General features: G+C 39.8%; 1 protein-coding gene across 2 annotated transcripts in view; it reads right to left on the reverse strand.

Annotated features, from left to right (window-relative positions):
* Positions 1-1,634: 1,634 nt before the first annotated feature.
* The window catches only part of SIM2 (SIM bHLH transcription factor 2), a 60,541-nt gene continuing 47,669 nt past the window's right edge, over positions 1,635-14,506 (reverse strand). The window contains exons 8-11 of one of the 2 annotated variants that reach the window (XM_063345727.1): positions 13,560-13,707; positions 11,510-11,678; positions 9,979-10,387; positions 1,635-2,978 (exon numbers count right to left, since the gene is read on the reverse strand). In XM_063345727.1, coding sequence (XP_063201797.1) covers positions 2,251-2,978; positions 9,979-10,387; positions 11,510-11,678; positions 13,560-13,707 — 1,454 coding nt within the window. In that variant the 3' untranslated portion in view covers positions 1,635-2,250. Of the gene's footprint in view, positions 2,979-7,262; positions 9,415-9,978; positions 10,388-11,509; positions 11,679-13,559; positions 13,708-14,506 lie in introns of those variants that run through there. The other variant, XM_063345736.1, reaches the window with a different exon arrangement.

Genomic DNA, 14,506 nt, shown 5'->3' on the forward strand with positions numbered 1-14,506 from the left:
ATGGTTTTAATTTAGGAAAATTAACATGCAAGTGAGTCTTAGCATAATTGTACCTTTTGAAGAGCTGGGACCATTTATTGGTCACACTGGCTGGGAAGGATATTAAGCAAAGCCACTGTAAAACCAACTTGCGTCTCATCGCTGCAATTTATAAAGTCCGAATGACAATAATATTCACTCGTAAGATTTCTGTAGGCCTGCTGACTTCTCTAGCCCTAGACGAAGCGAGGAGCGCAGTTACACTGAGCAAGTGAATATGCTGGTCTGGTTCTGCTTTTTTTTTTCTAAGTCAGTATTCTGGTAATGGACGATTAGGTATTTTTTGTTAGATTTATTACAAAAAGATATTTTTTGTGCTTTTTTAGTAAATGAAAAAGACAACTGAGCTTCCAAGTGAACATCAATTTAATTTCATAATAAAGCCTTCTCTGTTCACATTTTAATAGGAAGCAATAAAAGTACTGAAAATCATTTTCAAACATACGTTTTAAAAGTATTTTTGTGTACTCATAGCAACAAGTATATTCATGCATACGAGGAGGTGACTGAATATTATTACTGCATATAAAAGATGGAGAATATGTAATTTTGAAAAGCGTGTATTTCATTACATTTTTATCTGACAAGGCGCAATCCCCGCGCAAGTGTTTTTCCATATTGCCCAGGCCAGGTAAGCATTTTCTTCAGCAAAGGTCTCTTTAGAGAGAGTCTGAGAACAGAAAGGAAGTTTTTAAAGTGTAAATTAGCCTTGAATTGGGCTAAGAAATATAGCTAAGTACAGCTGATTCAGCCCTACAACAACCTTTATTGTTGGTATTTAGGGCTATTCTTTAGGGAGTCAATCGTTGTTTTATCGAGGGCACACAGTGTTTGGGGAAGTGGTTGAAAACAAAGTGGACTGACTTGTCAGTGAAACACACACAGATCCATATGTCTCCTCATTTGTAAATTGTAAATTTACAAAGAAGAAGGAAAAAAAAAAAGGGGGGGAAATCTATTCCTAATAGGCTGGGCAAAATGTAAATGTGTGCTGTAGGCTTTTCACTTGCTACAGTTAATTGGCACAAATGGAGATGTGTGCAAAGCGTTCCAGTTCCAAACCCCGGCGTCCTCAAACTCTGCTTTGCTCCAAGTGCAACTTTGGGGTTTGTGCAACGACTTTCGACTTTCCGCATTCGGATTGTCCACTGACATTATTTGTGAAGTGCACGAATCAGTCGAATATTAATCTTACCTTTGTGTTGACAGTGAGATTTATGCTTAAGGAAGTTCAGTGTGTTAAAAGCTGAATGTTTCAAACTTCGGAAGTCTCCTGGTAAGTTTAAAATGAAGCATAAACGTTCATTATTCCTTTGATTATAAGGAAAACATTTCTGGTGCTATTATTAAGGTGTGTTTTCGACTAGCTGGTTTGAAAATCTGCACAGCCTTCTCCCAGAATACTCAGTGAAACACACGTTTTAGAAGTTTCCTTTTCTTATTACAACATTTTTATGGGGAATAGTCTTCAGTTCCTGCTACGTGATTTGTCCCAATTTGCCATGACAAGACCTGTAACCCTTTAATGCGTACCTTTGTATGTATTAATTTGTCAAGATAAATGCTGGTGGTAACAATCTCAGAACACTGGAATCTGTGTTAAAGAAATCAAATTTAGATTTGATTTATTTAGTTTAAAAACTTTTGGATAATTAATAAATAAGCTTTTTCCAAACTGAGTTTTGTTTAGTTAGTGCAGCTGTATTATGGATACCAAAAATCACCACTCTTTAAACAAAGGTCATTTGTCGGGATGTTTAACGCGTGGGTGGAGAGTTGATGTAAGGTTTCACACAGTTTGTTAAAAATACCTAAACTAGAGTGTATAGTTTATGATAATGATAAAAAAAATCTTGAATGTATTTTGAGAAGGAGGGGTTAAGGAAAAAAAAATGTTCTTCATATAAATCTCTGCATATAACACCTATCATTTAATTTTGTTGCACACTATAAAATAACAAAAATAAGATCTGTAACATGTCTTCTCACTGGCACCAGAGCTTAACCTGTGACAACGAAGCACTGAAGCTAGATGTAGGGTTTTTTTCCTGACCTTGAAGGTACTGTTACGCGTGGTTTGCCGGGAACACACGAGTCTGTCCCTCATTGACCTTCAGCTATGCTCAGTAAATGTAACCATGTTTTCTCATGCTTTTTGCAAATCATTACAGTTTGGCTTCCTAATTAAATGTAAATATTCCTCTATTACCGTCACCTTCCATTGGCTATTATTACAGAAGTTCCAATATAATGGGGTAGTGCAGATTCCTTGTGGGTTTCTGGAGAAGAAGCTGAGGAGGGGCTTTGGTTTTTGTAAATAAATGTATTTACTTCCTCGGAATTGTATCCATAATTTTCTCCTACATGTCCTGTCGCTGTACACGATGAAGTTTGAAATGTACCGTGTTTGGCTAAAACGTGGTGATAATTTAGAAGCACAAATGGCACTTGTCCGGAGGGTCTCACATCCATCACACGTTCACTTTCGGAGTCATGATCGAGCTTTACAGTCATTCTCTCATCGCTGTCCAGTTCATCTAGATTTGTAGCATGGTGATTAATATGCCCGTATTTGGGTTCTTTCATACAAATCCTTCTTGTTTGCTCATATACTGAGGGCATGGGCAGGAGATGACTTAATTGTCCTATAGCTTTTGACTGGAAACATTCCGATTTTGGCAGCAAGGAGTTAGCTATTGAGTTTGAAAAAGGACTTTCATTAATGCTCATTTTTTCTTGTAGGTCTCTGTTAAAAGCTAACTTGTTTTCTTCTTTAATGAGGTGGTGAGGTGGCTGAATCCTACTTTCTATTTTGTTGGCTTTCATGATGCCAGAATCATACATCTCTTCTTTGTATCTGCTGCCTGGCACAGGTGCTGTGCAGCTTGTGAAGTTGTCAGATAGAGCATCTTGGCTGTATCTTCTGTTCGATATGGGCACTTGCAGGAAAGAGAAAACATGTTAATTACTGACAATGAGCTCATATAATAGTTAGACTCTAGCACTTTTTATGACCGAACATTAATACCCATTTGGTTTTGGCCAGATCCAAGCCCCAGTGAAGACATCAGAGATGTTCCCGTTTGCCTCACTGGCTTTGGATAAGTCTCTTTAAGGCAGTGCTGAGAAGTGAAAAAAAAAAAAACCAACCCATTCAGAAGGGCCAACAGTGTTGAACAATTCTGAAAAGATTTTCCATGCGAAATGCCCGCTTGTTTATTTGACTGAGTAATTACAAACCACTGCCATTATTAAGATGGTTAAATCGGGAAAATTAAACCAAAGAAATATTTGGAAATATGACCTGCTATGAAAAACCTTGGCCTTAAGTAAGCTCTTTCAGAGATTTATCAAACAATTTACCAAATTTACAATTTATCAAATGATAATGTTTATTACATATCAGTGATTCAATTATTACAGTAAAACAGAATTTATTCTTCCCATCACCATGAAAGTATACTGGATACTTGACCTCGCAAGGAAAGAAGAGTGTGTAGTATTAGATACTGAAGTGTGAGTATCTAATTTGTGATACCTGTCTGTGACACAGGCACTATCTAGATTGTGTCACGTTAAAGGCTTTGCTTTTTCTTTTTGAAAAACTAGCATCAGATATTAAAAACATCCATTGAAAAGCAACATAAATACTTCTTGATTAATGCTGCATCTCTGCTTTTAAGGTACTATCATGTAATAAAGCTGTATGTATAATACAGATGTAATTTACAACATACACTGAGAACGTTTGTTTGCATGTGGGAGTACTAAACTGGGTGTGCATGGAAAATCAGAAGCTAGGTTCTTACATTTTCAAGAAAGTACGAGCCTAGGATTTCTATTCAGGCTTCTCCTCTAAAATATATTGAGTAATCTTAGTTTTCTCTTTTCTGCATGGTAGCTGAACTCCTGAAGGAATTTGAATTGGTTTTGTCATTTTCTGCTTGGCTTATGCAGCTTTTCCTTTTTGTACACTCCTATCTACAAATGGTAAGAAAAAAAGCCACTGGTTCACTCCTGTACAGTATGGCTAAAATTAGGCGAGTAGTAATTTTTTTGCACTGTCTTCCATTAACAGTTTGACAGTTATACTACTCCTCCAAGGCATATTTGAAAGTTTTATGTTAAAGGTTAAATGAGGCACTTAGCAAATTTCTCAAGTTAAACCTAAAGTCTATTTTGTGTTATGCTCACTGAAAGCCCTGGACACCTAAGTGCCTTTTGAAAAAGGGATTTTCTGTTTTTCTAAAAATTTTATTCAACATCTTAAAAGTTTTGGAGTTCCCCTTTAGTGGTTGCTGACGTAACTGTACCTGCTAATAATGAAATATTCCCTGTGCTACAGTAGACTGGCAAAGCCTTCATGTATAACAGAGGAAGCAGAAATAGCTCAATTGTACCTTTTTTTTATATGCAGGGCTTCATTAATTTCAGAGGGAGTTGCACCACATAATTAACACCAGAATTTAAACAGGAATCTGGATCCAATTTCTTCTTGATCAACCCACCACCCTCCTAGAAACAACAACCTTTCAAGTTACTCTTTTTAATTTCCATGTATATATTTTGTATATGCAGTCCTAAGTAAACTGAATTCTCATCAGCCGTTGAAAAATGGCCCTCTTAGATCACAAATCAAAACGGGGATTCGGCCACATCCTTGAGTATTACTTGGAAATTTTAGCAGTGTAATTATACTACTATAATTTTTAACTCCACGGTTGGCATTTTTACATGATGAAATAAGCACACATGTCGAGAGCTACTGACATATAACTGATATGGCTTAACTTATCTGGTAGACTGGTTTTAGTGTTTTTCCCACTGAGAGATCTACAGGAGTGATGGGTTTGTTCTCTCGCTGCAGGAGTATTGTGACTTTATGACTCCAATGACTGTTCTACTCACTGCAGGAGTATTGTGACTTTATGACTCCAATCTCGGAACAAAAGATTCTCCTTTTCCATTTTTAGAGCTCACGCTTGTAAGAAGCTGAAGCACCACAGCAACCAGTTGGCCCCGTCTTGCTATCTTCATTTTTGTAATCTCAAATTCTGCTGGGCTGATGGCTGCCTTCTCGTTACCAAGAAGAAATTTGCATACTTGGGAGATCTACAGGATATTATCCATTTTATTCTGTCCTGTTTCTCAAACATGGTTTTTGTCTCTTTTGTTGAGGAAGAAGGTAAGCATCTGGTTAATTGTTTGCAGACTTCCATTAAAGTTGTCAGCACATTTGTAGAGTTAGACCAGACAGTTAAGCAAGCCATGTCTGCAGCGCAACAGAGCACAGTCGGTTTTGTCCGCTCACATTCAGAACAGTTACTGGAGCTAGACTTAAATCTGCTTTTGTCTTCCTTTGCAGACAAAAACCCAAGGATGCCCTGGGAGAGGCTCCTCCCGGGGAGTTTCTGATACAGAAGTTAATAGAAAGCTGACCGGCTGCTTTGTGTTGCTGCAGAAGGGCAGCACCCCAGGATTGCTTCCACCCATCTGGCGTGGGGGCAGTTGCCAGAGTACCTGCCTCGGCAGGTGCATGGGGATGCCACGCATTCTGCACTTCTCCAGGGCTGAAAACGCTTTACGGTCGTTGAAGTCAGTGCATTAATTTGGGTGCTTTCCCAACCGCTCTTCTGCCAGAGTAACTCAGCTACGCTAAGTGAGGTAGACATACTGCACATCTAAGGTATATCGTACTGGAGTAGCTTTCTAGAAGGCCCTTTATATTTGCTTACATTGCCTCCATTCATAGCAGCCTACAACTGCAACAGTGAACTCAGTCCTTCAGGCATCATGTCTCTGTTAATTCTTGCCAAGCAGGTCTGCTTTCCCACCTTGCGCATTGGGTACAGCTCAGGCAAGTTGAGGGAAAACCTGGAGATAAGAGCTCCATCACCTGGCTCAGAATTCAGCATCCGACCATCCAAGTGGGAACAGGAAGCTGCTTTCACAGGTATTGGTCTTTGTTTAAAACATATCATGACTATTCATAGTTGTAGTATACTAGAGCGATCTTTCCCCTCTTAAACATGGTGCTGCAGGGAGGAGCGTTCCCTCCTCACTTTTACATAGTGCAGTCAAAGATCAGCGGGTGCTCCATGGGGAAAGATGCTTGCAGAGAAGGTATTTCATTCACTGTCATGCCTTTCTATACCAAGATGTTAACAGGTAGAACTGCTCCGTGTTCTCTCACTGCCCCTGGCTATTTCAGGAAAAATGAAAGAGAGGCATCTTGGAAATGGCTTAAAGCAAATAAAGATCGGTACTCAGGATTGATCTTCATGCAAAAGATATGCAGTCCTCATCAGAAGGGATTTTCATCCTGTCTGTGAAAAACCTTGTCCATTTTTAGAACACAGCTGAAGCCCTCTTCATGCATGCTTTGTTTTGCATAATTTTTCTTGGGCTTTCTGATCTACACTAATCTTGGAGGAGTGTGCTTCTGGCAGTTACTACATGCTCTGTAAAGACAATATGCCAACACCTGAATGCTGACATGTAGCCCATGAGGTTTCAGTATGTTTCTTAATCCTGCATACAAGAGGGCCTTCAGAGAAGAGGAGCAATTACTCAATCGCTCTTGAGTTTTGCTGCAGACCAACAAGCAGAGCCACTGTACTGCTCAGGTCACGCACTCCTGTGTCCCAAAAGCATGCTGATATTCCTCCGTGTCAAACATGGCAAAGATACAACAGATACAAAGATACAACACTGTCCATGCCCATGAAAAAGACATTTTTTAGGTTAGCTCAATATCTGCGTTGTGTCGTGGTCTGCACCCTAATTGCAAATCATCTGAGCCATGGGCTAATGTTGTAATGATTGACTATGTTCTCCATTATTCTCTCTCCAAAAACATGATCTTCAAGACATCTTTGCCTCTAGTAGAATACACTTTTCAAAGAAGATAGCATATATTTCTTCCAGTAGTCACAGGCTAAACCTGCAGATTTGGGTTTGGGAAGGTAGACCAGAGCTTTTTCCTAGATTTTCTTAGTAGTATTCATCATTTCCTGAGTTTTGGCACGATTAGTGACACTGAGCTTCACACAGATTGTATAGACTGGCCAACAGCGTAATTTATGAGAAGTGGGTACGGTGGTACCCACAGTAGTGATGTAGCCATTCAAGCGTAGAAAGGAAATGTCCCTGACTAAGAAGATGGTTGCCTTCTCTGAAGTGAGTTTCTTTTCTGATGACTAGGCCAGCTGGAAAAAAGTGGAAGAAGCTTCAAAACCAGATTCTGAGGCAGCAGCATCTGATTTGCAGGCAGTTTTATCTGCTACGTGCTTTTCCAGAGCTTTGATGGCTTGGCATGATCATCTTAAAATCTCTGATGTCTCCAAAAGAAACTATTTTCCATAGAGAAAAATGTCTCTGGCCTACGGCATTTTTGGCAGATGCCTCTATGGATGTGATGTGGAATAGCCCTAGCATCCAACACGGTTGCCAGATGTCATATTTGGCATTGTCTTTGGATTGAAGATAATGACACTAAGCAGATCCTCTCTGCTTTGAAGCTTACTGGCTGTCAGTTTTTCAGTGAACCGTTGGAAAAAGCAGCAGTTTACAATGTAAGGAAGATCAGATGCCCCTTTCAATTCAAAGCAAAAAGTCCCTTCCAAAGGTTCAGATTTCTCTCCTGCAACCAGCCTCAGCAAAAGTACAACAGGGCTAATTCTACCTCAGGAGGAAACACACTCTGGAACAATCAGATACAAATCCTCTTTGCAGTGGAGGCTCCATTTTTCTTTCCCCTCTTTTAACACTGTGTGTAAACTCAAGCAATGATCTCTGACTAGGCCTGAATTTGACCTTATTTTTTTTCCTTCCTAAATAGTACAATTGTAAGTGCTTTTGCGGAGATTTAATCGTACCAAGACAGTTTTCATCAAATGCCTAATAGCTAAACATCCATTGAAATACATCTGTGCTCAAAAGAGAACAACATATTCCAACTTAAGCAACAAAACCTTAAGTAGAAGTAGAACCAGAAGTAGGAACTGCTGGTATCACAGCTCCATTTTCCTGTTCATGAGGAAACGGTGAAGGTAGGTATGCATGATGAAATTGAAAAATACCAGCAGTTGCTTGCAGTTTTTTATTGGGATTTTTTTTCCCCTAACATATTTAACAGTATTCCTGTGGAATCCTTCTGACTTAATGTATTTGCTAGAAGTTATCTGCCCATATCAACCAACTGATGGTAAATTGCTTGCCTGCTGCTATGCTCACTGGGCTTTTCTGTCAAATTTTATGGCCACGATCAATTTCACAGGCTGTTCTCTGAACAGGCTGTTCTTTCCACATCCATTCTGCGTGTACCTGATGCACCCTTTGACCAGCAAGGGGTGGATCTACTTTCTCTGTCAGTCTCATGGCATCTGTTAGTCTGGAAGAAGAGAAAAAAAACTGGGCGGACTTCTGTACACCTAAAATAGCTCTCTTCCTGCAGACTTACTGGGGGTAATTTACTTCAATCCTTATACTTAGCCTCAAAAGATGTAGCTTTTCCTTTTCTTTTTCTTTTTCTTTTTCTTTTTCTTTTTCTTTTTCTTTTTCTTTTTCTTTTTCTTTTTTTTCCCCCCACAAAGACACGGCGTCTTTAGATAGGACAAAACCATTTCTTATTTTTGGTCTAAAGCTACTCTTTTTCACACCCAGTCCACCACAGCACCAAAAGAAAATGAGTACATTAGAGGAGCATCAGCTCAGCAAAAGCATTTAACCTGCACCAGGCTGTAAGAAGAGCTTCAGTCTTGCTCATTTTCAACCTAAACACAGAACAGTAAAATAAAGTGCTACAGTCAGCTGGGTGAGGTCAATCAGCTAGGTGAGGCCAAACGGTCCTGTGAAGGACAAAACCCTGGTCAGAAGTTATTTGCTCCTCTGTGGGAGACATCCTCAATGTCTGATACTGTCTTCTGTCTGATGTAGCAAGCTCAGCTTTTAACATCTGCAGATATTCCCTTCAGATCTAGGATATATAATGTCATGTCGCTAAGTGAATTAATGTCGCTAAGTGAATTAATGCTTGTTTCTGATACTCAAGATTCTTTAGCCTGTCTTGTCTAGCTTTTTTAAAAATTTCCACTATTGCTTCCTCCGTCCCATCCCTAATGAAGCTAGAAGCAACGAGTGTTTCCACCTAATTTCATAACAATATGTCAACCAGTCAGATCTCATCAGTGATTTTTAACTAATTAAAATGGCGTGTGCAGATAGACGTAATATGTATGAGATCTAAGGATTAGAGTGTATCTTGAGCTTGTTTATTTAGTTACTTTATAGCTTTGCAAGGTTATTTCTTATAGGCTGCCACCTCAGAGAAGTCAATGTCTTCAGTGCTTCCTTCAAAGTATTTGAGCTGACCATCTGTATAGAGAGATGATGCAGTTGATCAGGGAGGAGCACTGAAGACATTTTCAAATAAAGCAGAAGACAGTGCATTTCATTTACTCATTCACTGTAGTAACCGTAAGGTAAAGACATTCAGAATGGCTCAGAAAGGACAACCTTCAATTTTAATGGAAATAGAGCATGTTTATTTTCATTTCTGTGTGTGAACTGAAGTACATTTGTTTCTTTCTGACTTCAGCAATGACTTACCTGAGCAATTCCACTAAATAACTCTGATTGGTAGTGCAAAACATGAAGGTAAACTGCCAGTATTAAAGGAGGTGGTATCTCTGCCCTGTTCTAAAAGGTATTCCGGTGAACACATTTTTGCACCTGATGCTTTGATAATATTCCTAATCAACTGCTGAAGGTAATGTGAAGAGGGATGATCGTATAAATACTATAAACATAGTGTTTGTTACACTTCACTGTTTCTGATTTTCCTAAACATTTTGTAATTCCGACTTTCAAACTACGAATCTTTCCCGAACCCCCCACAGCTTTGCTTTTCTTTTTTTCTTTTTTTAAAGTGACACCCACCTTCATAACTCTGTGCAAGATTATGTCGGATGATGTTCACCGGCTGATCAGGAAGATTTTTGGATGGTGACTGGCTGTTGGGTACCAAGGAGTTGGCATAATGCCACTGGCATTCTCCATTTGTCTGCAGCGTACTCAAGAAAAATCGAGCCACTTCACAAGGTGCTCCTTGAGACTGCCCAAACTTTGAAGGCAGCATTTGCTTTTTGCTACTGAAGACATGAGAATCTACAGGGAAGTGTCCATAATGGTAAGAGAAAGGCAAGCTATATGACGGGGCATATAAAAGTTCACTGTTTTCTGAATGGAAGTTTTGTTCTTGAATGGTGGCAGCGTTCACTGCAGGGCTGGATCGCCAGTTTCCCACCTGGCTGCATTCCAGTTTGTCTGCTTGGAATGAGCTGTATTGCTGGGGGAAAAAAAGAAAAAAGGAGGGGAAGAGAGTTAAATGGCTAACTTTTATATGAAACCGCGTAACATATCATACAGGCGCACAAAGCTGGGCCCCCTTGAACTGCCATCTCCCTGGCTAAATGGACTGGCTTACCAGTGCATTTAAAGTTCCTTGTCTTCATAACTTACCTTCACTTTGCATAGGAACAAAAACTATTTTGTCAACCTAATGTTAAGGGTTTATTTGATAATTTTGCCAGTTGGATTTTAGCTAGGAAGTGTAGGCAGCTGTAAACACCAGAGGGCAGAAATTTGTTGCAAAGCACTGGAAGTCACTGATAAATGGAGCAGCAGACTATGAATATGAATTTGCACATGTTGGCATGTCAAGCTTTAGAATGGTAGGAACACAAAATCTGTCCTTTGCATCAGCTTCTATCACAATGATTTTCTCTTCCCACTCCCTCCCACCCTCCTCTCCAGACTCCAAATTCTTTTTGGGCTCTCACCATTTTGAATGCATTCATTGCTGTTTTAAGGTAATAGTAGCCCCTTCCAGCAACATTCATTGTAAAGTCTCAGAATGTCTCAAGGTGGGTGTCAGTCTCACCGCACACAGTTTTATGGACAGTGTCCATAGTTTCCTCTCACTTATGGTTCTAGCTGACCCAGTGACAGTGAGAGATATTCCAAATGACACTCCAGTGCTCCGTTTGCTAGGATTCAATCTTATGTTGCATTATCCAGCACAAAGAAACTGCTAATACCTATGTGACATTAAGAAGTCTGCATAACAGTGACAGATGCATCCTACAGCAGCACAAATTTTAACAACACAGCTATTCTTAGTACATGTTTTTCTTCTTTTTATCAAGAAAGCACATTGTTTTTGAAGTACTTTACATACTCCAAATCCAAAAGTTTTTCTGTTTGCATCCCTCACCAGAGTTGGTTTGTACTACTTGTGCTGTCCGCCCCAAGAACAAAAGGGTCTAATTGTATTCCAGCCTACAAGGAATTTCCCGCGCCAGGGCATACAACAGTCATTTCTACAGTAAGTTCAGTTCTGGACGATCTCTATCCTGTCCCAAGCACTCTACCACAACAATTGCTAAGTAAATATTGCAGAAAAAGTTACCTGTTGTGGGTAAGGCGTTGTTCTGAGTTTTGCCTTCATTTTATTACTTTTGGGTTTTACTATTTTCCTTGTTTCCTGCGAGGTAGATACTGAGTTTCTGCATGAAAACTGTGACTTAGAAATGGTAACCTGGTCCAGTGACAACTGAAGTTCCTTATACTCAATATCTCTGCAAAAGAACAGTCCAATAAATTACATACTCAAATATACTGCACAAATCCAAAATAGCTCCTTTGAAAATACATGTTAGCTTTCACAATGTTTTCATTTTTATCTTTCCAAGATTGTCACTGAGTTTGCAGTGTGAGGCTGGGGATGCCAGCAGGCAGTGAATTTCGTTGTCTGACCCCATCCCCGTGCAAGTCTATCAATCACAAACATTCCACTGGGAACCACGTTAACATCTTTGTACTAAATGTCCCCGCTCTCTGAACCTAAGCTATGCCAACTTCTTCTCAGCCATCTGTGGCACCCTGCAGTTTGGAATCACAGCCATGTCAACTGATAGAAAGACACAGATCAATTCATCTGTCTCCTCCTCAATCAGGAACTGATCTCTGCCCTGAGTCTCACAATTAGCCCCAAGGAAAGGAAAAGGAGCGATGTTGTACTCCTGTCAACACAATGTGCTTGTAACGAGATCACAGGAGCTGCAGTGTTGTTTTTCTGACAGTCTCTAGACTTTCATTTCTGCTCTGTTCTGTTCAGTTTTATCTGCCCTACAGACAGGGAAGATTTTTGTAGAAAAGAGGCTAAAAACCATATCAAGAACAGACTGTGGATTATATTTTAAAACATTAATTGATACAGTTCTGATCATTAGAGAGTCTCCCCTAGTTTTGTCAGTAGCAACAGTGGAGCATATTTTTGAAAGGATAACTAGGAAAAAACCACATCTATTTCTCTCAATTTCTATCTAGAACTCATTTCCATCACTTTTTGATGGTGAATAACCTGGAAGTAAATTCAACTCAAGAATATGCTCTTATATCCCTGGCCCAGAGTTCTCCTTTTGACTCAAATCACTTGCCCCAACTCATGGGACTCAAGCAGGTTGCAGGGCTGAGTCTTTCCCTCATGCTGCTGGCTCTCATGTGTGCACAGGAATGAGGGCAGCATTAGCCAGTGTATCTAGGGCTGAGTACCTGCTTCAAGTAGTTTAAGGAAACCTCCTGTGGTTTCTCAACTCATACAGTTTAACTCCCTAAAGTTGGGTATCAGAGACAACATTGTAGTATGCAAACACACGTGATCCTACCACACACATCATGCGTACACGTCTTACTTTCAAGCCAGATAGGAAATGGATGAGTCTAGACAAAAGAAAAGAGTTTCTAGTTCCCTGCGTTTTTTACATTATTTAACGCAAGGGGTGCCCACAATACCTTTTGTTAGTTTTCCCCCACAGATAGTCTCTTCAGTCACAGTCTGTTTCACTATTACTTATCCTTCTTATTCAATATAGATTTCTGTCTCTCTCAGGTTTATATCAAGATTGGAATTTTGTAACACCTTCATGGCTTGAACTAGAATTCATGAACTGCAGGTTCAAACCACTGCACATTCACTAGCTCAGTGGGAGCTACTTGCCATTGTGAGAATGTTGTTTTGCCCTGAGTATCTGTGCAACCCAAGGCAAGTGAGGGAATCCTCAGTGATTCACCTTTCCCTGAAAGGAGTAATGCTTCCTACTCTGTCTCTGGCTCCCAAACTGACACTGTGACCTCTGCTGGGTAGCAGTAGCTGTCACTGTGTCTGGACAGCCCCAGCACAGCTCTGATGCCAATTAAAGAACTGGGGTCCAGGTCTAATGTAAATGGCTACAAGTGGTATTACATTCAAGCATACGGTGTACAAGGTAATCATTAGGAATACTAGCTCTTTTTGGCCCAAAATAACAAAAAGAGGGAGGATATGAGGAGAGAAAAGTGGCTGTAACATGCAAGCACAGAATGATACTGGAAGACACAAGCAAAGCAAACTTAAAGGATTTAATTAGTAATGAATCAATTACTGATAACACGTAATGGTACAAAGTATTTTGACTTACGTAAGGACATAATTGACACTCACTATGCAGTGAGGCCGTGATGAACGGCTGTTATGCACAATAGTGGCGTAGCTCTGTACCCAAACCCAGCCTCCATGCTTGGACAGTAGTCGATAGTACTTGGTTGTGACTTGGCCTTTCACCAACACTGTGAATACAATTTTAAAAAAAGCATTTCACATTGCTTGGACTTGTGACCACTTCCTGGAGAGATTTATTTGCAAAGCAGGGACTTTTCTCCCTCCTCCTCCTCCTCCCCTAAGCCTCCTTCTTCTCGCACCAAACTTGACCAGCTCCCCTGCAAAGGTATCTGTCCTGCCCCTTTACGCAGTTTGGCAAGGTCACATTATTGTTTACAAACAGCATGTTGCAAACTATTAAGGTTCTTTTCCAGTTCACCCATCTCTCTTACGCTTACATTCTGCAAAAACACTTACTGTTTGTCATCTAACTGAAAAAGAGGAGTTCAAGGCAGAAAAAGTATTTTGAAGTGGACACAACTAGCTTGATTTTTTTCCAGTATATTTGGAAGCACTTTTGTCATTCATAGCTTGATAGATTGTTGTGTATTTTGCAATGTATTTTATCCTATGATGCTTTTTCCTCTGTAAGCTGTACATTTTAAAAGTGGAAAATTAAAATGTTATTTGGTTCTTAAGCACACAAATAAAGCCACGTCCAGAGAAGTGGATCAGTTATCTGATAGATTTCACTGGAAATGTAATCCTCTATACACCAGTTTGCCAGTTTGGATTCTCTGTGAACAAAGATGTTTTGGCATAAGGCAATGCTATAAGAGGAGTTGTGCAGCATCTCTAAATATTTAATCTAGCCACAAATATTTCTGGTACAGTGCCAGGCATTTATCTAATGATTCACTAGAAGATAATGACCAGCCTTCAAAGATGGTTCTTCCCTTGTGTGACCCTGGAGCATTCCTCTAGGAA

Source organism: Chroicocephalus ridibundus, chromosome 1, assembly GCF_963924245.1.
Source record: "Chroicocephalus ridibundus chromosome 1, bChrRid1.1, whole genome shotgun sequence".
Taxonomy (NCBI): domain Eukaryota; kingdom Metazoa; phylum Chordata; class Aves; order Charadriiformes; family Laridae; genus Chroicocephalus; species Chroicocephalus ridibundus.